This window comes from Scyliorhinus torazame, chromosome 3, assembly GCF_047496885.1.
Source record: "Scyliorhinus torazame isolate Kashiwa2021f chromosome 3, sScyTor2.1, whole genome shotgun sequence".
In the NCBI taxonomy this organism is placed as follows: domain Eukaryota; kingdom Metazoa; phylum Chordata; class Chondrichthyes; order Carcharhiniformes; family Scyliorhinidae; genus Scyliorhinus; species Scyliorhinus torazame.
The window spans coordinates 200,314,688-200,339,842 of record NC_092709.1 but is presented as its reverse complement, the minus strand read 5'-3'; the positions used below and the strand labels follow the sequence as shown (position 1 = coordinate 200,339,842).

The window sequence follows — 25,155 nt, the reverse complement described above, 5'->3', positions numbered from 1 at the left end:
GCCGAGAATGTCAAAGGACTAGAAGGGGCTAGTCGGGGGGGGGGGGGGGGGGAGACTCTTTGTATGCAGACGACTTCCTCCTGTATATTTCTGACCAGTTAGGGGGGATAGGAGAGATTATGCGGATATTAGAGGAATTTGGCCAGTTTTCTGGGTATAATTTGAACATGGGTAAGAGTGAGGTTTTTGTGATCCAGGCTCGGGGGCAGGATTTGATTTGATTTATTGTCACCTGTACTGAGGTACAGTGAAAAGTATTTTTCTGCGGCCGAGGGAATGTACACAGTACGTACATAGTAGACAAAAGAATAATCAACAGAGTACATTAACAAATGGTACATCGACAAACAGTGATTGGTTACAGGGTATTATGGTGATCTTCTTGAAGGAGGTAGGGACCTCAGAGCGGAGGAATGAGGTGGTGAAGATACGAATACACTCGCCAGTTGGTGTGTGCAGGCTCTGAGTGTTCGTCCAGGGACTCCGTCGGGGCCCGTCGCTTCTGCGGATTCACTTTCAAGAAGGCAGCTCTCACCTCTTGAGGCTGTAATAGTGGGTATGGGTGTGTCTGGGTGTGTCCAGGGCTGTTGGGGCGGTTGGCACTGATACATTGGCTGACTGCTCAAAGTGGGCATAGAACTTGTTCAGATCATCGGGTAGGGATGCTCCAGCACCAGATATTCTGCCTGGCCTTGCTTTATAACCTGTGAACTTGTGTAGGCCCTGCCATAGTCGTCGTGGGTTAGTGCCGCTGGCCTGGGACTCTAGTTTGATGCGGTATTGTCTTTTTGCATCCCTGATGACTTTCCGTACGTCGTACCTGGATTTCTTATGTAGGTCAGGGTCGTCAGACTTGAACGCCTCTGTCCGGAACTTCAGCAGGGAGTGAACCTTTTGGTTGAGTCAGGGTTTCCGATTGGGGAATACCCGTATTGTCTTCTTTGGTACACAGTCCTCGACCCACTTACTGATGAAGTCTGTGACGGTGGTTGCGTACTCGTCCGGGTTAGCTGCCGCGGCCTTGAATATGGACCAGTCCACAGTCTCCAAGCAGTAGCGGAGGATGTCCTCAGATTCCTCGGACCAGCACTGCACGGTTTTCTTGACTGGTTCAGCACGCTTGAGTTGCTGTTTGTAAACCGGAAATAGGAATACCGACCTGTTGTCGGATTTGCCAAAATGAGGTTGGGGAATGGAGCGGTAGGCTTCTTTGATGCTCGTGGTCCAGGATGTTTGCACCTCTGGTGGAGCAGGAGATATGTTGATGTAGTTTGGGTCGGACCTTCCTGAGGTTGGCCTGATTGAAGTCTCCAGCCACAATTGTCAGGGCTTCGGGGTGATTTGTTTCTTGGTTGTTGATGGTGAAACGTAGTTCGTCAAGTGCTTTCTTCACTTCCGCCTGGGATGGGACGTAGACTGCTGTGATGAGCAGGGGAGGAGACTGGGGTAATTGCCGTTTAAAGTGGTGGGAGAGAGTTTTCGATACTTGGGTATCCAGGTGGCATGGGGATGGGAGCAGCTACATAAACTAAATCTGGCCCGGTTAGTTGAGCAAATGAAGGAGAACTTCCGGAGGTGGGACATGCTCCCGTTGTCACTGGCGGGGAGGGTACAGACTGTAAAGATGACGGTTTTCCCGAGATTTTTGTTTGTTTTCCAGTGTCTCCCTATTTTTATACCAAAGGTCTTTTTTAAGCCGGTGAATGCGGTGATCTCTGGGTTTATGTGGGCCGGTAAAACCCCGCGAGTAAGGAAAGTGCTGCTGGATCGGAGCTGGGGGGCGGGGGGCGTTGGCACTGCCGAACTTTAGGAACTATTACTGGGCGGCAGATATAGCCAGGATTAGGAAGTGGGTAGTGGGGGAGGGGTCGGTGTGGGAGCAGGTAGAGGCAGCCTCATGTAGGAGCACAGGTTTAGGGACATTGGTCACGGCTCCCCTGCCGTTCTCACCGGCCTGGTACTCTACAACCCCGGTGGTGGTGGCTCTAAGAGTTTGGGGGCAGTGGCAGAAGCATATGGGAGTGGAGGGAGCGTCGGGGTGGGCTCCAATTTGTGGAAATCACCGGTTTGTGCCGAGGAGCTTAGATGGGGGGGGTTTCAGAGGTGGCGAGATCAGGGATTGAGAGGCTGGGGGATCGGTTTATTGATGGGAGCTTTCCCTGTTTGGAGGATCTGGAAGAGGAGTTTGAATTGCCGGGAGGGAATGGATTTAGTTATCTGCAGGTGAGGGATTTTGTGCGAAGGCAAGTTTCAACCTTTCCGCTTCCACCGCCACAGTCTTGGAGGGCTGAAGGGCCTGTTCCTGTGCTGTACTTTTCTTTGTTCTTTGTTCACAGGGGATACAGGACAAGGTGGTTTCTAGAATGGGAGTGGGGGAGGGGAAGGTATCGGAAATCTATGAAGAACTTATGGAGTGGGAGGAAACCCAGATAGATGAGCTAAAGCGTAAATGGGAAGATGAGCTGGGTAAGGAGCTAGAGGCAGATCTGTGGAGGATGCCCTGAGCAGAATCAACACGTCCTCATCACGTGTCAGGTTCAGCCTGATACAATTCAAGGTGGTTCACCAGGCACACATGACGGTGGCCCAGATGAGCAGGTTTTTTGGGGTGGAGGACAGGCGTGTGAGGTGTGCAGGAGGGCCCACAAATCATGTCCACATGTTTTGGGCTTTTCCGAAGCTTAGTGGATTCTGGCAGGGATTTGTGGATGTCATGTCTACGGTGCTAAAAATGAGGGTGGCGCCGAGCCCAGAGGTTCTGATTTTTGGAGTGTCGGTAGACCCGGGAGTCCAGGGGGCGAGAGAGGCTGACGTCTTGGCCTTTGCCTCCTTGGTAGCCCGGAGACGGATCTTATTAGCGTGGAGGGAGTCTGAGTCCCTGAAATCGGGGGTATGAGTTAGCGACACGGCAGGGTTTCTCAGACTTGAGAAACCTAAGTTCGCCCTGAGAGGATCAATGTTAGGGTCCGTCCGAAGGTGACAGCCGTTTATAAACTTCTTATGGGAAAACTAAACTGTCAGCTGATACAATAAGGGGGGTAGGGGGAGTTAGTTTAGTTTAGGCGGGAACAGTGAGAAGAGATGGAGGGGGTGTTACGCTCTGAATTATGTTTACATTTGTATTTGTATCTTTTGTTGTTATAAAACCATAAATGCCTTAATACAATGTTTGTTAAGTAAGAAATCTGTAGCTAGCTCATTGATATTTATGTAGTTGCAAATAAGAAACGTGATTCTAATTTAGAACTGTAGAGTTTCTGTCTGTTGTAAAATATGTAACTGGTTTAGATCGAGCTCAGTGTTTGTATTGGTTTGTTATTTTGTTGCAGGCTTGGAAACAAAATTGTTACAAGTCTTGCTACTTGAGACTGCACACCTGTGGAGAGGAAACCATTTCAATATAAACTGGCATGAAAACCAGAAGGGGCATGAGATAATCACTGGAGTAGATGTTAGATCATGGGATGAGCTTGATAAGAGTGTGAAGGGAGGGGAAATGAAGGGAAGGTTAAAAAATATGGGGTCCTCGTTAGAGTTTGAAGAACTGGAAGCGTAACCTCAGAGGTAAGACAGAGAAAAGCAGCAAAAGCAACAAAATGCACTTGTGCTAGAAGAAGATGGAAGAAGAAAGTGAGGTCACAGTCAAGGGGCGTCATTCTCCGACCCCCCGCCGGGTTGGAGAATCGCCGGGGGCTGCCGTGAATCCCGCCCCCGCCGGTTGCCGAAGTCTCCGGTACCGGATATTCGGCGGGGGCGGGAATCGGGCCCCGCCGGTTGGCAGGCCCCCCCGCTGGATTCTCCAGCCCGGATGGGCCGAAGTCCCGCCGATAAATTGCCTGTCCCGCCGGCGTGGATTAAACCACCTTTTGAACGACGGGACAAGGCGGCATGGGCGGGCTCGGGGGTCCTGGGGGGGGGCGCGGGACGATCTGACCCCGGGGTGTGCCCCCACATTGGCCTGGCCCGCGATCGGGCCTGTGCCGTGGGGGCACTCTTTCCCTTCCGCCTCCGCCACGGTCTCCACCATGGCGGAGGCCGAAGAGACTCCCTCCACTGCGCATGCGTGGGAAACTGTCAGCTGTCGCTCCCGCGCATGCGCCGCCCGGGGATGTCATTTCCGCGCCAGCTGGCGGGGCAACAAAGGCCGTTTCCGCCAGCTGGCGGGGCGGAAATTCCTCCGGCGTCGGCCTAGCCCCTCAATGTTGGGGCTCGGCCCCCAAAGATGCGGAGCATTCCGCACCTGTGGGGCGGCACGATGCCCGTCTGATTAGCGCCGCTTTGGGCGCCAGTCGACGGACATCGCGCCGTTTCGGGAGAATTTTGCCCCTGGAGTGAGTTCCTGACTGAAGGCAAGAGAGCTTACATGGAAGCAGGAGTTCATAGATCATTGAATTTATTTACAGTGCAGAAGGAGGCCATTTGGCCCATCAAGTCTGCACCGGCCCTTACAACAGGCACCCTACTCAAGCCCACGTATTTACCCTATCCCTATAACCCCCACTTAACCTTTTTGGACACCAAGGGCAATTTACCATGGCCAATCCACCGAACCCGCACATCTTTGGACTGTGGGAGAAAACCGGAGCACCCGGAGGAAACCCACGCAGACACAGGGAGAACGTGCAGACTCCACACAGACAGTGACCCAGCCGAAAATCGAACTTGGGACCTTGGAACGGTGAAGCAACTGTGCTAACCACTATGCTACCGTGCTGCCCACGGTAGCATAGTTGTTCCAACAGAGCAGGAATGTGATGAATTTGTAGGAGAACAGACTGGGGAGCTTACGTGGAGATTGGAATTGCTGAAGGAGAGCCATTGCTTTGGTACAGAGACTGAGAGAAGAGTATATTTTCAGAGAGAAACTTGTTGTAGTTGGAAACCTCGAAGATTTTGAAGGGGAGACAGGAGATGTTTGAAGAATAATGTGACAGGAGCCAAGGTGAGGCCAAGATAAAATAATTATTTTTAATGGCAAACCACTGAATGATGAAGGTAATTTGAATGTTGACTTTTTTCAGTGCATTCACTGTGACATCTTGTTATAAACCCTGCTGATGTCCAATGCGAGGGCATCCCAAATCCCAGAAGGGAAATTTGGAACACCAGTTCTTAACCATTTATTTTTGCGATTCAGAAAAAATGTGAGAAAAGAAATGAAACCTGGTAAGGAAAGGAGTCAGTCTTTTTGTAAGTTATTTAAATCCAATATGTTTCATTAAACTTTGAAACTCACTAAAAGAAAGGCAACAGTAAAGAACAACATTTACACTTAACTACAACAATGGTTACACAGACAGTATGGTTAAATTAACCCCCAATCTAAATCTCTCGACTTTCCTAAACTCTGAGAATACACCTTTCCCAAAACAATATCCCATAGGTCTTAACACTATAAGCCAAATCCAGAAAATAATTATCGTACAGGTCCTGTAGCTTTCTTTTGGGAATCCTTCTTCTAGTTTAAAGTAGAACTTATGAGGTATCGCATAGTCAGACTTCTGTTTCTTTTCTGCTCAACAGCTTGATTCTGTGAGAGTTCTGCTTTACAACTGGGCGTAGTTATGATTTCTGGACTGCTAGTATCCTCTTTGCTGAACAAAGTATCTGTTTCACCCTGCTACTAGGCCAATCTGCATCTCACGTGTCCTCCGAGTAGCTAAGTTCCAATCATTTTATTTTTATCCAATTCATTTACTTTTCATTTGACCCCAACTTTCTAACACTATTGCATTTTAAGAGTTTCACTGAGACAAAGTGTAGACTGGGGTAAAGTTGTGATGCTATTCCGTTGCACTTCTTCAGCTGACAAATTGGAAGAAATATTTTGTATGCTTGTAGCTTGACAGAAATTGCATGAGATAAATGTCAATTCACAATCAAGCTTGGATTATTTTTGCTAGAACTGAGTAATTTGTGGTTTAACCTATGATAATTAAAGCAAAAAGTGCTGGAATATGCAGCAGGCCTGGCTGCATCTGTGGAGAGAAACAGGTTTAATGTTTTGAGTCGAATATGACTTCCTAAGAACTAGAGGAGGGTAGAAATGTGATGGGTTATATGCCATCAAAAAGGGCCAGTGGGGAGGAAGAAGGGGGAGTGGGAGGGTAGTGGGCGGGAGAGATGAACTTTTTATTTGTAAAATGTGTATTTTAACCTTTTGTGGTAGAAAATAATGGGCGGAATTCTCCATTAGCGGATGTCGAAATTAGGAAAGGCGATTGAGCAGAGAATCGGTTCCGAAGCCAAAAGCGTGGCAGGCATCGATTTGATGCCAAACCGCAGTAGACACTATTTGCATACCGGGCTCAACCCGGTATTCTCCGGGGGCTCTGCGATTCTCCGCCTCCAGTGGGCCGGGTTCCCGACGGCGCGGTTCGCTTTTAAAAATCGTGAAATCGGCGTGACAACTGCTGAAGGAGAGAGATAGCGTACGGAAAGTGTCCAACGTCGCCATAATGTGCTGAAAGTTGTGCCGCTGGCCGGATGGCTTCTGCCAGGTCTGGGGTGTAGCGGGTGTGGCCAGGAGATGGGTTGTTGGGTCGGGGTGGACGGGCACGGAACACCATTGCCGCAGCCAGCAAGGCAGCCATGCAACTGTGCACACCACTAACAGCCCACTTTGAATTTAGGGCCATGGGTCATATTTATGTTTGTGTCCCCAGGGCACCCGCTTGGGTATCCTCTGGCCCCAGCCGACCCATCAGCTGTATGGATGCGCTCTAGCACAATCAGTGCTATCTTGTTGGCTGGGATAAGTACGTGTGGGGAGTGTAATGTGTATGTGCGGCTGCAGCTTGTTAGCCTCCCGAGTGTCAATCACGGACCCGGCAAATGTCTGCAAGTTCCCCCCAAGTTGTATACCATCCTGACTTGGAAATGTATCAACATGAGGTTTCCGGTGGTGGCATGTAGGAGGAAGTCGCACGTTGGGTGGCTCCTGCTCAAGGCTTGATTTTTTAGAATTTAATGCCCGGTCCCGGGGCAATTTTTAGACAAATAAGTGCAGAAAGACATAAATAAGGCAGGGGATGTCTAAAAACCAAAGGAAAGCCGCCATGAAGAAGAGGACGAGTGAAGGTTCACCGTCAAGTGAAGGGTCAGCTCAGCAACTGGAAAGATGGCGGAGGCTGGGTCGTTGAGTGGGGTCACATTGCTCACGGCAGAAAAGATGACCGAGGCGATGGCTTTGGAATTCAAGAAACAGTTTGCAAAGCACATGGAGGTGATGAGGAAGGAGATGATGGTGGCACTGAAGGTGCTGATGGTGGAGGCGATTGCCCAGATGAAGGCGGTGGTGTCGAAAACATCGGCCGAGGTGCGGGCGCAGGATGGGAAACACAGCGATCAGCTCACATCGATGGATGTGGAGCTGCAGAGGGTGGTCGAGGCCAACAAAGGTCTGCGAACCAAGGTGGAGGACCTGGAAAACAGATTGAGTGGCAATATCTGAGGATCGTGGGCCTGCCCGAAGGGGTGGAGGGTCCGAGGCCAAGATGTTGACGGAGCTGTTGGGGGAGGGGGAAGATCCCTCCTGGTACGAAGTGGATCGGGGTTTGGTGGGGGGGGGGGCCAGTGAAGAGGTCTGGGGTGTTTTCGCACCTAAAAAGCTTAAAGGCTGATGTGGTTATGCTACAGGAGACTCCTCTGAGGATGAAAGTTCAGGTGAGGCTCAGGAAAGATTGGGTAAGCCAAGTATTTCACTCGGGGTTCGACAGCAGGGCGTGAGGGGTAATGGTTTTGGTCGGCAAGAGAGAGAGGTTCCAGATGGAGAAGGTGGTGGCGGACCAGGGGGTAGATATATGCTAGTAGCAGAAGCGTTGGAGGGGAGGTCGATGGCGTTGGCGAGTGTGTATGGCCCTAACTGGGATGATGGTTTGTGTGGAAGGTGTTTGGGACCATCCCGGACTTTGATTCGCAGCTAATAGTGAGAGGGGGTTGGAACTTGGTGCAAGAGCTACGGGTGGACATGTCACAGCCGCGCTCGCTCGCCCAGTCGCCAGGGCGGGGGAGGGGTTGGGGGGGCGGGGGGGGGGACTGGGCTTATGAGGGAAATGGGAGGGGCGGACCTGTGGAGGGACTTGCACCCGATGGAGCGGGAGTATTCGGTTTTCTCTTTGGTTCACAAGGTTTATTTGAGAATAGACCTTTTTTTTAAATAAATTTAGAGTACCCAATTAATTTTTTCCAATTAAGGGGCAATTTAGCATGACCACTCCACCTACCTGCACATCTTTGGTTGTGGGGACGAAACCCAAGCAAACATGGGGAGAATGTGCAAACTCCACACGGACAGTGACCCAGAGCCAGGATCGAACCTGGGACCTCAGCGCCATGAGGCAGAGTGCTAACCACTATGCCACCGTGCTGCCTGAGGATAGACTTTTTTTGCAGAAGGGAAGGCGCTGTTGGCTGGGGTTAGGGCTTAGCAGACTTGATTGGCCAAATGGCCTAATTGTGCTCCGGCATCTTATGAAGTTATTCTGACTTGTGCGTTTGTAGGTGATTAAAATGCAAGATACTCATCAAATATACTTCTCGTTTTTTTTTACATTGTAGAATAAAGCAACTTGCAGTTTGATATGACCTTCATCTCCCTTATTATGATTTCAGTACTCCTTCAGAAAGTTTGATGGTTGTTGTGCTAATATAAAAACAAAATTCTGTGGATGCTGGAAATCCAAAATAAACACGAAGTGTTGGAGTTGCAAAGAAGAGTCATATTCTATTTGAAATGTTAACTGTTTTTCTCTCCAAATGCTACCAAACCTGCTGAATATTTCCAGCACTTTTTGCTTTTGTTATTGTGTCCTGTTACTGCACATAGGGATGCAGGGCAGTGAAAATACACAAGAAGTCTGATTTGCCATATAAGAAACTTACTCTCATCACAATCTGAGAATATATCTGGGCAAGCCTGAATTCATAGCATTTATGCAGGAAAACCAATTTAAATACAAATATCAGGAACAAGGCCTGAGACCAGTTAAAACCACATGAACAGCATGACGTTGCTTGGATCATTAAGTACAAAATAAGGAACCCAATAATTTAGAATGTATGAAGTTCTGTACTTGGAGTATTTTGTCCAGTTTAGGTCCACCTATATGTTGAAGAATATCTAGACTCTGAAGAGGGTGCGAAAGAAATGATATTAATTTTTAGAATTATCAGCAATGAGGATGACTCCAAAAATTAGATGTTTGATTTGGAGAATAATAGGTCTAGAGGACACATGAATTACATTTTTAAATGATGAAAGGATTGAATACAGTCCTGTTTGATGCATTATTTGATAGGGATGGTAGAAATAGAGGCCATTCCTATAAAAATCTTTCTGCAAAGTGTTTGGTTAGTTGCCAGGAAGTAATTATTTTTGCAAAGTCATTACCATCGTGGGTAAGCTGCCAAGGCACGGTGAAAGGAAGTTTCAGTGGTTGTTTTAAGGGGAACCTGGCAAGTTTGAACAGAGAAGCTGTTTCCAGTTTTCAGAAGTAAGTCATGTTGTTCCCTACTTTTCTCTGAAATGCACAGCTATCAATCTCAAGACAAATGCACCTCAATCTCGCTCAAATATCTGATTCTCTCCCACTTTGCCTACCTCTACTGGCACCATTATTTTGGCAACCTTAAATATTGTAAGACAATGGTTTCCACCATGGTGATGAACTCTGGTTTTTGCCCTTATGAGACAGATTCTGGCTGAACACATCTACCCCAAATTCCAGTGTGATTTCAGAACTGGACAATCTACAACTGACATGATCTTCTCAGGCCAGCACCTGCAATAGACATGCTGTAAGCAAAGCAGACCACTGGCCCCTTGGAATGTGCATTCCATGTATTGTCCACAACCTGCGTAAAATAGTTAAATCTAAAATATGTCCACAATCCCCTTTTCAAGCCATGTGAGTTCAATTTATTTATTCCTTTAAGAACTTTTGAGTTTTCTCTGAATGAACAATTTCCAGCCGAAGCTCCGTACTGCAAGCATTGATGTAATTTTCTGCATTTCCCCCAACGTTGGAATATCCTTTTTTTTTTGTGCATTGAGAAGAATTGTACATAACATTCCAGCTATGGCTGTTACTGTGCGCTGTAGCGACTCAGCTCTTGAAATTTGTGCTCTATATCTTGGATATGCATCCCCAGATTAAGCGAGCTCTCCTCATTGCTGCCAAATACTGAACTGTTAATTTGAGTGAGCTATCCACCAGTCTTCCCAGACCACTGGTTTATTGTGTCCAGGTTTTAGCCAATTAGTTTCTATTCTTGTTGTTAACTTCCTTCCCAAATCTCATTACCTTACATTTGTCTACATTAAATGCCAATTTTCACTTAATCAGAACATCTTCCAAACCTACCTGATCTTTATGTACTTGTTTTGCCTCATTGTTTGAATCTTCACCACCCTACCACTGCACAGGCTCATACTACCCTATTTGGTGGCTTCTGCAAACTTGGACAAGTTTATTTCTGCCCTGGCTCTTAATTTATATCCAATAACCAATTCTTCAGCACTGATGCATGTGAAACCTTTGCCATATGAGCGTATTTTTATTTACAACTACCGTTTATTTTTTCCTGAGATAATTTTCTGAACCCTCAGAAGTATGCCTCATATTCTGTTTTTCTACATTCTGAACTAATTGTTTGTGTGGTGCAGTATTAAAAGCCACAACTTATTCACAGAAATTCTGTTGTCAACATTATTTGGCGGGCAGCACGATGGACCAGTGGTTAGCACTGCTGCCTACAGCGCTGAGGACCCGGGTTCGATCCCGGCCCCAGGTCACTGTCTGTGTGAAGTTTGCACATTCTCCCCGTGTCTGCGTGGGTTTCACCCCCATAACCCAAAGATGTGCAGGTTAGGTGAATTGGCCACTTTAAATTGCCCCTTAATTGGGAAAAAAAAAATTATGGAAAAACAACATTGTCAAGAAATTCCAATAAGTATTAATACCTTCCTTCTGTAAATGTGTGTTGATCCTTTTCCATTTTATTCCATACCACACAACCTCTGTGTTTTATGATCCTCTCTTACAGAATGCCTTTGAATACATTACCACAGCAGATGTTAGGCTCAGTCAACTGTATTTTCAAGGGTGCCATCCCTGTGCCACCTTTTAGTGATGAGATGTTATGTTTACTACTTAACACCTTCAGTCAATAATCATTTTCCGTTCATGACTTGATTTTAATTTTAATCCATCTTCAAATGCTGAAGTTAAGCAAACTTTTGGTAGGTAAGCATTCTCTGGAGTATCTTATTGGCTTTTCAGTATGTTGTAAATGCCCATTGGGAAAATATATTTTTTTGGAAAAGGATTTTTCACATTTGTTTGCTGGCTGATTCAAAATTTAGAGATTCAGAATGATGATTCTGAGCATTAATTTTAAATGCTAATTTTAATAACTTTTCTCCTGATCGTTGCGCATAAATAAATGCTTGGGCTGGTAAGCAGCAAGTTAAATTCATGCCACACAAGTGCGAGGCAATGTCTATCCAACAAGCAAGAGCAAACCATCTCCCTTTGACATTCAATAGCATTACCGTTGCTGAATTCTCCATTATTAACACCTAGAAGTTACCATTGACCAGAAATTGAATTGGACCAGCCATTTAAGTACTACAAGAGCAGGTCAGAGGCTGGGAATTCTGCAGTGACCACCTGACTCCCCAAAGCCTGCCCACATTTACAAGGTGCAAACCAGGAGCACAATAAAATATTCTCCATTTGTCTGGATGAGTGCAACTTCAACAACACTCAAAGTTCAACACCATCCAGGACAAATCAACCGACTTAATTGGCACCCTGGCCACCATCTTCAAAATTCCCTCTCTCCACCACAACCACAGTGGAAGCAGTGTGTATGACCTACAAGATGTACGGCAGCAAATCATCAAGGCCTTAGACAGCACCTTCCAAACCCGTGGTGCGAGATTCTCCATCCCGCTACACCCATTTCTGGTGTGGAGTGCCCCCAGCAGCAGCAGGATTCTCCGTCCCAGCAGCTGGCTAATGGGGTTTCTCATTGTGGGCACCCCCAAGCCGTCATGAAATCCGCGGGCGTGAGTGTGCTGCCGGCGAAACGGAGGAGCCCGCTGATGGAGGATCCAGCCCATGACGTCTACCACCAGGGATAAGAGCAGTAGATGACTGGGAACACCAGTTCCCTCCAAGCTGCACAACATCCTAACTTCAAACTATGTTGCTGACCTTTCAATGTCACTGCGTCAAAATCCTGGAACTCTCTAATAACACTGTGGGTGGTGTACCTACGTGGACTGCAGTGGTTCAAGAAGACAGCTCACCACCACCTTCTCAAGGGCAATTAGGGATGGGCAATAAATGATGCCCACATCCCATGAAAGAATATTTTTTTAAATGAGATGTCGATGCACTGCTGATAGTTACCGTAAATAAATTGAGAGCAAGGAGCTTGAGTAAATAGTTACAAATGCAACATACTATTTCTATCAATAGTTAATTCCCCAAATGAGATTAAATTGCCTCTCCTCCCCCACCCCCAACACACACATGCATTTAGATACTTCAACTTTATAACCTTTATTTAAATATATGACTAGTAGGTGAAAGGTCAAGAGGACCTGCATCATTTCACCAGCATCTCCTGTTGTAAATTCTGTCTCATAAATATAATGAAATCAGGTCACATTGGAAGAGTAATAAGATTTACAAATGGAACTTGGAATCCATTCACTAATTGAAACGGATGCTGCAATCTCTGGAGTGTTCCATCAATTATAGCACAAGCCATCAAATTTAATTTACTGATTCTGGTACACCTTTTAAATTGATTAAATGAAGACTCATCTTCCCCGTCTGTCACTAGAATTATACAGATTTTGAGTACGTGGCATTTTGAGAAGTAATATTTACTTATTTAATATCTGGTTAAAAAGAACACTAAATGCTCTTTAAACTCAAATTTTAAAAATATAGCCACTCCCTTAAATTTGCCCAAGTGGACCATAGTTTAATGAATTATTGTTCACGAATGGACCTTCAGGAGAATTTCCTTGCAACCTAAAAATCAGGAATTTGAGATTTTTGGAGAAATTTTGGATTCTGTAAATTGAAGAAAGATTGGATTTAAGATAAATATATTGAAGAGGAAAATGAGGAATTTAGAAACATAAATGGAAAGTCTCTAGATCTGTCAATCCAGAGGGAGCTTTGACATTTTGGATTAAAATGTTTAAAGTTATAAAAGGATTTGATCGTGTGGATATAAAGAAGCTCTATCCTCTGGCATATAATCTAAAAATTAAAGCTAGGTTGTCAGGACAAAAGTCAGGAAGTACTTTTTCATGCTTTAGCTATTAGTCATCGGGAATTCTCTGGTCCAAAAGACTGAATGCCAGGTCAGTTGAGGTTTCATAACTGAGATCAACAGATTTTTATTAAGCAAAGATACTGAGAAATATGAATCAATGTTGGGAAAATGGAATTTGGGCACAGATCATCCCTAATCTAATTGAATGGTGGTGCAGACTTAAGGGTCTGAATGGCCGAGACCATAGTTGTTTAAGGCATAGAAGGAGACCATTTAGTGTATCGGGTCTGTGCAACCTCTCTGTGAAATAATCCACTTGCTGCCCCCCCCCCCCCCCCCACACACACACACACACACACACACACTTGATTCCCAAAGCCTTGTAGGTTTATTCCTTTCAAGTGCCTCATTCAAGTTCCTTTTGAAATCGTTGATCTTCTCTGCTTCCATGACCCTTGTAGACAGTGTTCCAGGTCAGCACCATTTTCTGCATTAAAAAAAGTTCTTCCTTGTACCATGAGCTAATGGGAACAATTTTTCCTCGTCCAACTTCTCCAAGCTTGTCATAATCTTGCACAGCTTTATCAAATATCCCCTCAATCCCATTTCCTCTAAGGAGAACAACCCCAGCTTCCCCAGCCAAACCGTATCGCTAAAATCCACCATCCCTGGAGCCATACTGGGAAATTTCCTCTGCACCCTCCTGAGGAACTTAATTCTCCCTGAAAACAGCACTCCAGTTGTGGCCTAACTAAATCTTTATAAGGGTTCAATGTAACTTCTCTTCTTTTGTACTCATTCTATCTGTTTGTGAAGCTCCATATCCCATATCCTTTGCTAACCACTTTCTCTAAGTCGTGCTGGCTTCAAAGATCTATACACCCCCAGGTCCCTGTGTCCCTGCACTCTTTAAAATTGCACTCATCCCTTCTGCCAAAATGCATCACCTCACACTAGTCATACGTACACTTGTTTCTATGACAGCATAACAAGGAAATTGGCTGTATATATAATGGGGGGGGGGGGGGGGGAAGAAAATGCTAACCAACCATGGGAAGTTAGTAGGATTGGGAATCTGGATATTTATTTTTCCTTCCCTATCACATCACCATGAAATTGGGGAAATACTCTTCACTAACCATGCAGCTTCAACAACATAAGAAGCGCAACATCATGAGGGACAAAGCAGCCCGTTTATTGAATTAAAAAACTGCGAGTTGCTTAGTGGAGTAAATGGAATATATGTTGACCATTAGTCTACTAGAAAGAGATTCAATGCCATTCATCCAAGTAAGTGGAGAGTATTTCACACTTCTAACTTGAGTTTTGTGGGTGGCGGAAAGGCTTTCGGTAATTTGTGTGGCTGATAACTTTCTCGTTCATGATGATCTCCACCAGAATGTCGATGTTGGGATGTCATGGAAGATATTAAATTCTCTCTTGTTAGAAATGATTATTACCTCCCCTTGTGCAGTGTGAGTATTATTTGGCACATACCAATACAAACTTGAATATTGCTCAGGCACTGCTGCATATGGCCATGGACTGTTTCATTATCAAAGGAGTTGCAACTGTCCAATCATCAGCGAACATCCTCACCTCTAATCTTATGATGGAGGGAAGCTCATTGATGAAACAACTCCAGATAGTTGGGCCACTGACACTGACCCGAAGTACTGAGGCTGAAATGATTATCCTCCAACATCTACCACCATCATCCTTTGAGGTAGATATGACTTCAACCTGTGCAAAGTTTACTGTTGACATCAATTTTACTAGGGCTTCTTGGTGTCACCCTTGGTCAGATACAGCCTTGGTATTAAGGGCAGTCACTTTCTGGAATTAAGTTATTTTGGCCATGTTTGGACACATGCTGTAATAAGGTCTAGATTTGAGTATCTCTGACAGATCCAAATTGAGCAGTGTTGAGCACGTTATTGATGAGCAAGTGCTGCATGACAACATTGCTAATGATCTTTTTGCTGATGTTTGAGAGTAGATCAATACATCCATAAATAACTGGATTGGAGTTGTCCTATTTTTAGTGAGAAGGGCATACTTGGGCAATTTTCCACTTTATCAGGTAGTTGTATAGTAACAGCCTGGCTAAAGACGTAGCTAGTTCTGGAACAAAAGAACTCAGTACTATTGCCAGAATTATGTCAGGAGGCTGAATTGAATTGGTTGAAATCTGGCATCTACGTTGGTGGAGATCTCAGAAGGCCAAGGTGAATCACTTGGCACTCAATAAATGAAGATGATCGCAGGTACTACAGACTTTCTTTTGTTGAGCTCTGTCATTGTTGGGCAACAGGTAAGTGATGTGACTTTGCAGGCGATTGGAGTTGTGGGTAGAGTTCTGGTTTTCTGTAGGAGTGGTATCTAAGGAGGTCATCTTTGATTTATGTATGAATAACTGCATATATGAGGGTGTCATCATTTTTGTGCCTGTTAAATTGTTCACTTACTAATATGATTGAATCTTTTTTAATGCAGTGGTTGGAAAACTGTAAACGAACATTTGGCGCAGGGGATGGTCTCCAAAGAACAAATAGAGATGCACAGGTGAGTGACCTTATTTTTTTCTATTATCTCCCTAACATTCTGCCACACCCCATCTACCCTACCCATTTTTCTACTTCCCTTGTGTACTCGGGTACAGAACAAACTTAGGAGAAAGTGGAAGAAGGAGCATTAATATACATTATTTTCAAAACATAGTTCTCCATCTCAGCAATTTAACGGTAATATTTTCCCAACAGAATACTAATAGATTATTCCTATTGAACATAATTTTTACAAATGCAGCTAATTGCTACTGATTTTCGCTTGTAATTCAACCTCTATCATTATCAATGATAGAGGGCATAGGAAAACAAACATTCATTGACCAAACCTCAGGAAACCATGTACTGTTGTACATAAAAGTGCAGTTTGAACCCTGCAAATGGTATCACTATTGTGAATATTACTCTATCATTTTGAATTAATCATATTTTTATGGTATTTGTAGTTTCCTGCTTTCAAATTGTTTCATGTCCTTGTAACTTGTTCCATATTTATGTAAGCAGAAAAACATGGTTTTGCAGTCATGCTGATCAAACAGAATTCATTCCACAGGAACTACCTCAGGTTATTCTGTCTTTTGAATTAAAGAAAAATCAATGGTCAGTTGGTAGTTTCATCCAGTGAATATACTAACTGGTCTGTTTAGTCTGTCACCCACTTAATTAGTAAAACACTAATTCAGTTGCTCTGTTTCATTTTCTGTCATTTTGTAAAATTGTAAATGAAGAAAGGACCCGCTGAACATTAGGCTGTAAACACTGTTGTGCTTGCCCTTCATTACTGATTCCACAATTTCAGTGGCTAGTGACATTTACACGGAGGGCATCAATTTTAATGAACAATAAATTATGCTGTGTGCCTGCATTGACATGCCTATCTGGTAGAGGCCCATCAGCACAGAATCAATCCTTATAAATAGGTATGATTTACCTGAAATTGAAAGATATTTTGGGTTGTTTTTTTAGTGCCAACGGGCATTTGTAAAATATGTTCTGATATGTTGGATATAAAAGTGCAGTGTTCAGTCACATCAGGTGAGCTTCATTCCTACTATTTGACATTTGCCACACATGAAGCAACCAAAAATAGCCAGTCTGAAGTTCTTGCAATGGCTTTATTGGGAAGTTTTAGAAAAAGACTTGTGCAGGAACAGACACAAAAGATTCTGAATGCAGTGCTGGGGTCAGACTATTAAGAATGGTGCTGGGATGGGAGGATGTGTTGTGGGAGTGGAATGCAATGCCTTTACTCTTGCCAAATTGTGCCAGTCAACATTCTGAAGTTGGAGGGTTGTCAGCCACTTTAATAAATTGGAGGAATAACAGGCTTTCGCAAAGGTGGTCAATGTGTGGGCAACCAGGTTGATTCACAGCAATTCACTTATAATGTCATGATGTGGAGATGCCAGCGTTGGACTTGGGTGGGCACAGTAAGAAGTCTTACAACACCAGGTTAAAGTCCAACAGGTGTGTTTCGAATCACTAGCTTTCGGAGCGCAGCTCCTTCCTCGGGTAAATGTCGGATCTGCAGGTAACTGTAGTGTTCCTGGTTGTTGAGTTGTTGGTACACTTCTTTGCAGTAGTCCGTTCTGTTCAGTATGACGATGGCCCCTGTGGAAGAACTCCCGGAGCCTCATCCGCCCGATGAATTCCTCCGTGTCTTCCGCAAGACTGATGGGGTTCATTTTGGTGATGGTGCAGAAATTGAGCCCTCTGCTAAGGACTTTGATTTCAGTTGGTTGAAGGGTGTAAACCGACAAGTTTACAATTGATTTCCCTGTATTGTTTTCTACTGTATTACCGGGGAGGCTTGGTTGCTTGCTGTTGGTGATGCAGAGTTTCTCAAGCTTCCTGTTCTTGGTGTGCAAATAGGTGGCGTAGTACCATTGTCTTGTCTGTTTGGCGGTGTCCCGTAGCTGATCTGCTGCGTCCTGAGCGCAAGTTGAGAATATGGACTCTATCTTGGTTTCCAGGTTACGGCATCTGCTGTAGAGCTGGTGCACGACGTGGTTGAGTGTGAGAGAGGTGCGACGGCAGAGTCTCTCAGCGTAGTCTGTGTTGTAGGTCGACTTCAGTGGATTTGTGATCTGTAATCCTTTCGGGATCTTGTCTGCTTTCTTGCATCTTTGTAGAAATGTGATGTCAATGTCTATATGCGCAATCTTCTTGGAGATCCTCTCCACTTTGAGCTGGTAGTTTGCGTTGTCGATGGTAGCTATGATGTGGAGATGCTGGCGTTGGACTGGGTGGGCACAGGTAAGAAGTCTTACAACACCGGGTTAAAGTCCAACCGGTTTGTTTCAAATCACTAGCTTTCGGAGCGCAGCTCCTTCAGGTGATTGTAACCTGGTGTTGTAAGACGTCTTACTTAGAATGTCAATTCCTGTTTTTCTTCTTGGCATTGCTGTGGCAAATTCAAAAAGTTAATTAGCCTTTTACAACATCACTCTTCTGTGCTTGAAATCCTCTTTTTCTTGAACACATGGAAGTCTACCAACCAAATTTGAGAATTGAACTGTACTGCTCACTTGCTGTAGGATTCAGATGCTGTCAGTGTTAAACATCGAGAATTCACATAATCCATTTCAAAATAATAGAGGAAAATACCATCTTCTTCCAACAGCAAATCTGACAGTATATTTTGAAAATCTTTATGGGCCACTTAGAAATCATATTATATACATGCCTTCTCTGAGACGTTTTGAACTAAATAAGTGAGTTGTAGAAATTTGGTACTGCTATGTTGGTAGAGTACTTAACTACCATAACTTTCAGCATTGGCATTTACATCAGAGAAACAGAAATGAGCAGAACAGGAAAACCATTCAGCTGTATCTTTACCAACTCCATGTTGGGCAATTCAAAACTAATCTCAGTACTTCATATTTTTCCTGTCATTTTGTACCAGCTTCTCACCCAATTTTCCTTTAAAAGAAATAATGGTCTCTGCCTCAACCACTTCCTCTCCCAATTATTTTGCTTTTTGCAGTAATTTTAGAAATAATGCCTTTTTAGTTACTTAGTCCCCAGCTGAAGGAAATAACTTTCCTCTATTCACCCTCTTAGTCTTCCTGATTTTAAAAGCTTCTTTGAAATTTTCTTTTAGTTTTTCTGCTCCAGCGAAAATAGTGCCAGTATTTCATTTTATCCTCATAATTATGGGTTCCCATCACTGGCACCATCCTAATAAATCCGTACTGTATAATTTGATGGACTTTAATTATCTTTCTATAGTGAAGTATCCAAAACTGTACAGTATTTTTTGTGGCTGAATCAATGTTTTATACAAGACCATAAGACATAGGAGCATAATTAAGCCATTCGACCCATCGAGTCTGCTCTGCCATTCAGTCATGGCTGATAGGTTTCTCATCCCCATTCTACTGCCTTCTCCCCCCCCCCCCCCCCCCCCCCCCCACCACCACCCCATAAATCCCTGATTCCCTTATTAATCAAGAACCAATCTATCTCTGTCTGAAAGACACTCTGTGATTTGGCCTCCACAGCCTTCTGTGGCAAAGAGTTCCATAGATTCACCACCCTCTGGCTGAAGAAATTCCTCCTTATCTCAGTTTAAAGGATCGTCCTTTCAGTCGGAGGCTGTGCCCTTGGGTTCTAGTTTTTCCGACAAGTGGAAACATCCTCTCCATGTCCACTCTATCCAGGCCTAGCAGTATCCTGTAAGTTTCAATAAGATCCCCCCCTCATCCTTCTAAACTCCAACGAGTACAGGCCCAGAGTCCTCAACCGCTCCTCATATGACGAGCTCTTCATTCCAGGGATCATTTTTGTGAACCTTCTGTGGTCAGAACATCCTAAATACATTACTTATTTATTCTATGCCTCTATTTTTAATATCCAGAATTTTATCCATCTGTTCATGGGATGCCGACATTTTCAGGAAATTATGACTGGAACCTCTAAATCTCTCTATTTATCCACTCTATGCAGTGTCATGTCATTGACCTTAAACACCTATTGCTTATCCACATTAAATTGCATCTGCTACGATGGTATTGAAGACACCAGCCGAGGTATGGGAGCAAGGAGACAGGTTGAAGGGAAGCTCTGTCATAGCACAGTGACCAATTCACCGCGATGGGTGAGGAGCTGCGGAGGGTGATGGAGGCCAACAAAGATCTTAGAGCCAAGGTGGAGGACCTGGAGAATGGGTTGAGGCGGCAGAGATGAGACTGGGATTTGGCTTTGGGCTGAGGGGAGGGGAAATGTTGTGTACAGGAAGTGTTTATGCGTGCTTGGTTGTTTGTTTGTTTTCTATTTGTGGGGGGAACAGCTCGGTTTTGGGTTGGTTGATGGAAAGGTTGTTTACCTTTGCCATGGACCATAGTGAGTATGAATATATTCGGCTTTGGGGTAATGGCAGTTTTCTGGGGCCCATTTCTTTGCACTGGTTATGTTTGTTTGTCTTTGTTCTCAGGGACTGAGTCATGGGTGATGGGACTGGGAGGGGGGGGGCCTGGGAAGGGGCCTCCTCATTAGCTATCGAAGGTTGACTAGTGAACGGGAGTGTGGAGGGAGGGGCTGCGGAGAACCTGGTTGAATAGGTTTTGATGGGCCTGGGAGGTGTGAAAGGTGGGGAGATGGGATTGATACTGGGAGATGTGTTTTCAAGAGGAAATGGATGGGGGATTCTTGGGGTGGGGGGGTTCGACGGCAACAAAGGGTCGGGGCGGGTCAGGCCCAATGGGTAGGGCCGGGGGTTATGATGATGGCGGATAGGAAGGGTGGGGAAAAAGGAGGGTGGCGGTTGGTGAGAGACTCCAAGTTAGAATATTAACATGGAACGTGAGGGGGTTAAGGGGCTAGTGAAGAGGTCAGGGGTATTTACACATTTAAAGAGCTTAAAGGCTGATGCAGTAATGCTGCAGGAGACCCATCTGAAGGTAAAAGATCAGGTGAGGTTTAGGAAGGGTTGGGTGAGTCAGGTTTCCATTCGGGGTTGAACAGCAGGGCTCAGGGGGTAGCGGTATTGGTGGACAAGAGAGTGAGATTTCAGATTGAAGATGGTTGTGGCGGACCAGGAGGCAGATACGTGATCGTGACGGAGGTGTTAGAGGGGAGGTTGGTGGGGGAAGTCAAGGCCAGCATAAAATCTAAAGAAAAAGCATACAAAGTGGCGAGAATGAGTGGGAAGCCAGCGGATTGGGAAGCCTTTAAAAGCGAGCAGAGGACAACTAAAAAAGCAATAAGGGGGGAGAAGATGAAGTATGAGTGCAAGCTAGCTAGTAATATAAAGGAAGATAGGAAGAGTTTTTTTTCAATATATAAAAGGTAAGAGAGAGGCAAAAATATACTTTGGACCACTGGAAAATGTGGCTGGAGAAGTAATAATAGGAAACAAAGAAATGGCAGATGAACTGAATAGTTACTTTGCATCAGTCTTCACGATGAAAGACACCAGTGGGATGCCAGAGCTCTAGGAGAACCAGGGGCAGAGGTGAGTGCGGTGACCATTACTAAGGAGAAGGTTCTGGGGAAACTGAAAGGTCTGAAGGTGCATAAATCACCTGGACCGGATGGACTACACCCCAAATTTCTAAATGATAGCTGAAGAGTTTATGGAGGCATCTTTCAGGAATCACTGGATGCAGGAAAGGTCCCAGAGGACTGGAAAGTGGCTAATGTAACACCACTGTTTAAGAAGGGAGGGAGGCGACTTCCGGGTGCGGCGATGACCAGCTGAGTCGCACGTTTCGGCAGCTCCCTGTGAAACGGACTTTTGGGCTCTTGATAGGAGCCCCAACGGCAATTTTGACGGCTAAAAACACTGTGCGGTAAACCAGAAGGGAATCCCCCCTGGATACGGATGGAAAAAGGAGGAGAGAGTGGCCAGATTGCAGTGGATCCTTTAGAACAGCGGCAAGGAAGGCAAGCAAAAACCAAGATGGCGTCGGAAGGTGGCAGTTTAACATGGGGCCCTGAACAACAAGAGTTCTTGAAATGCTGTGTGGAAGAGATCAAAAAGGAAATGAAGAAAGAGCTGTTGGCCCCGATACTACAGGCGATCGAAGGGCTAAAGGAGGAACAAAAGACCCAGGAGCGGGAGCTTCAGGTCGTGAAGGCAAAGGCAGCCGAGAATGAGGACGATATACAGGGCCTGGTGGTGAAGACGGAGACGCAGGAGGCACATCAGAAACGATGTGTGGAAAGGTTGGAGGCACTGGAAAACAACGCAAGGAGGAACAACCTGAGAATTCTTGGTCTTCCTGAAGGTGTGGAGGGAGCGGACGTCGGGGCATATGTGAGCACGATGCTGCACTCGTTAATGGGAGCGGAGGCCCCGGCGGGTCCGTTGGAGGTGGAGGGAGCATACCGAGTGATGGCGCGAGGACCAAGAGCAGGAGAAATTCCCAGAGCCATAGTGGTGAGATTCCTCCGTTTTAAGGATAGAGAAATGGTCCTTAGATGGACGAAGAAAACTCGGAGCAGTAAATGGGAGAACGCGGTGATCCGCGTTTATCAAGACTGGAGTGCGGAGGTGGCGAGAAGGAGGGCGAGCTTTAATCGGGCCAAGGCGGTGCTTCATAAAAAGAAGATGAAATTTGGAATGCTGCAACCGGCAAGACTGTGGGTCACATCGAGGGAGGCACCACTACTTTGAGACGGCGGATGAAGCGTGGACTTTTATTGTGGAAGAAAAACTGGAATGAGCGGGTTATTAAAAAGAACGTTCGAACAAAGTGGTGGGGCGAATGTGGGGGGCAAAGAGGGGTTTTATGTACTAATCCTGCGATGTGGTAACTTTTCTCTCTCCTACAGGTGGTGATGGGGGGAGGAGGGGAGGTGGAGGAGATGGGGCGTTGGCCATTGGGGGCGGGGCCAAGGGAGAAGCGCGGGCTTGGTTCCCGCGCTATGATAATCATGGCGGGAATAGAGAAGCAGGAAGGAGGGGGCGTCGCACGGTGCGAGCCGAGGTCACGGGGGGAAGCCGAGGTCAGCCAGAGTTTGCTGACTTCTGGGAGCAACATGGGGGGCGTAATTACGCTAGCGGGGGATCTAGCGGGGGGGGTGGGAGGGGGGAATTACTGGGTTGCTGCTGCTGGGGAGAGGGGGGAGCTGGTATGGGAGAGGATGGGCGGGGGGGCACTGCCTGGGGGAGATACAGCCGCGTGGGAACCGGGTGAGGAGCTGGAAAAAGGTGATGGCTAATCGACAAGGGGGGGGGGGGGTAGGAAGCCCCCCAACTCGGCTGATCACGTGGAACGTGAGAGGGCTGAACGGGCCGATAAAGAGGGCACGGGTACTCGCACACCTTAAGAAACTTAAGGCAGATGTGGTTATGTTACAGGAAACGCACCTGAAACTGATAGACCAGGTTAGGCTACGCAAAGGATGGGTGGGGCAGGTGTTCCATTCGGGGCTAGATGCGAAAAACAGGGGGGTGGCTATATTAGTGGGGAAGCGGGTAATGTTCGAGGCAAAGACTATAGTGGCGGATAACGGGGGCAGATACGTGATGGTGAGTGGCAAACTACAGGGGGAGACGGTGGTTTTGGTAAACGTATATGCCCCGAACTGGGATGATGCCAATTTTATGAGGCGGATGCTAGGACGCATTCCGGACCTAGAGATGGGAAAGCTGATAATGGGGGGAGATTTTAATACGGTGTTGGAACCAGGGCTGGATAGGTCGAAGTCCAGGACTGGAAGGAGGCCGGCAGCAGCCAAGGTACTTAAAGATTTTATGGAGCAGATGGGAGGTGTAGACCCGTGGAGATTTAGCAGACCTAGGAGTAAGGAGTTCTCGTTTTTCTCCTATGTCCATAAAGTCTACTCGCGAATAGACTTTTTTGTGCTGGGTAGGGCATTGATCCCAAAGGTGAGGGGAACGGAGTATACGGCTATAGCCATTTCGGATCACGCTCCACACTGGGTGGACTTGGAGATAGGGGAGGAAACAGGAGGGCGCCCACCCTGGAGAATGGACATGGGACTAATGGCAGATGAGGGGGTGTGTCTAAGGGTGAGGGGGTGCATTGAAAAGTACTTGGAACTCAATGATAATGGGGAGGTCCAGGTGGGAGTGGTCTGGGAGGCGTTGAAGGCGGTGGTTAGAGGGGAGCTGATATCAATAAGGGCACATAAAGGGAAGCAGGAGAGTAAGGAACGGGAGCGGTTGCTGCAAGAACTTTTGAGGGTGGACAGACAATATGCGGAAGCACCGGAGGAGGGACTGTACAGGGAAAGGCAAAGGCTACATGTAGAATTTGACTTGCTGACTACAGGCACTGCAGAGGCACAATGGAGGAAGGCACAGGGTGTACAGTACGAATATGGGGAGAAGGCGAGCAGGTTGCTGGCACACCAATTGAGGAAAAGGGGAGCAGCGAGGGAAATAGGGGGAGTGAGGGATGAGGAAGGAGAGATGGAGCGGGGAGCGGAGAGAGTGAATGGAGTGTTCAAGACATTTTGTCAAAAATTATATGAAGCTCAACCCCCGGATGGGAGGGAGAGAATGATGGGCTTCTTGGATCGGCTGGAATTTCCCAAGGTGGAAGAGCAGGAAAGGGTGGGACTGGGAGCACAGATCGAGGTAGAAGAAGTGGTGAAAGGAATTAGGAGCATGCAGGCGGGAAAGGCCCCGGGACCGGATGGATTCCCAGTCGAATTCTATAGAAAATATGTGGACTTGCTCGCCCCGGTACTGACGAGGACCTTTAATGAGGCAAAGGAAAGGGGACAACTGCCCCCGACTATGTCTGAAGCAACGATATCGCTTCTCTTAAAGAAGGAAAAGGACCCGCTACAATGCGGGTCCTATAGACCTATTTCCCTCCTAAATGTAGATGCCAAGGTCCTGGCCAAGGTAATGGCAATGAGAATAGAGGAATGTGTCCCGGGGGTGGTCCACGAGGACCAAACTGGGTTTGTGAAGGGGAGACAGCTGAACACGAATATACGGAGGTTGTTAGGGGTAATGATGATGGCCCCACCAGAGGGAGAAACGGAGATAGTAGTGGCGATGGATGCCGAGAAAACATTTGATAGAGTGGAGTGGGATTATTTGTGGGAGGTGTTGAGGAGATTTGGTTTTGGAGAGGGGTATGTTAGATGGGTGCAGCTGTTGTATAGGGCCCCAGTGGCGAGCGTGGTCACGAATGGACGGGGATCTGCATATTTTCGGCTCCATAGAGGGACAAGGCAGGGATGCCCTCTGTCCCCATTATTGTTTCCCCTGGCGATAGCGTTGAGGGGTTCCAAGAAGTGGAGGGGAGTACTTAGGGGAGGAGAAGAGCACCGGGTATCTTTGTATGCGGACGATTTG

At 46.2% G+C, this 25,155-nt stretch overlaps 1 protein-coding gene across 4 annotated transcripts in view; it reads left to right on the top strand.

Moving 5' to 3' along the window:
- The window catches only part of fryl (furry homolog, like), a 683,156-nt gene that overhangs the window by 619,718 nt on the left and 38,283 nt on the right, over positions 1–25,155 (top strand). For all 4 annotated transcript variants that reach the window (XM_072496733.1, XM_072496730.1, XM_072496731.1 and 1 more), the window contains one exon: positions 15,799–15,867. In XM_072496733.1, the coding sequence (XP_072352834.1) occupies positions 15,799–15,867 (69 nt within the window). The remainder of the gene's footprint in view (positions 1–15,798; positions 15,868–25,155) is intronic.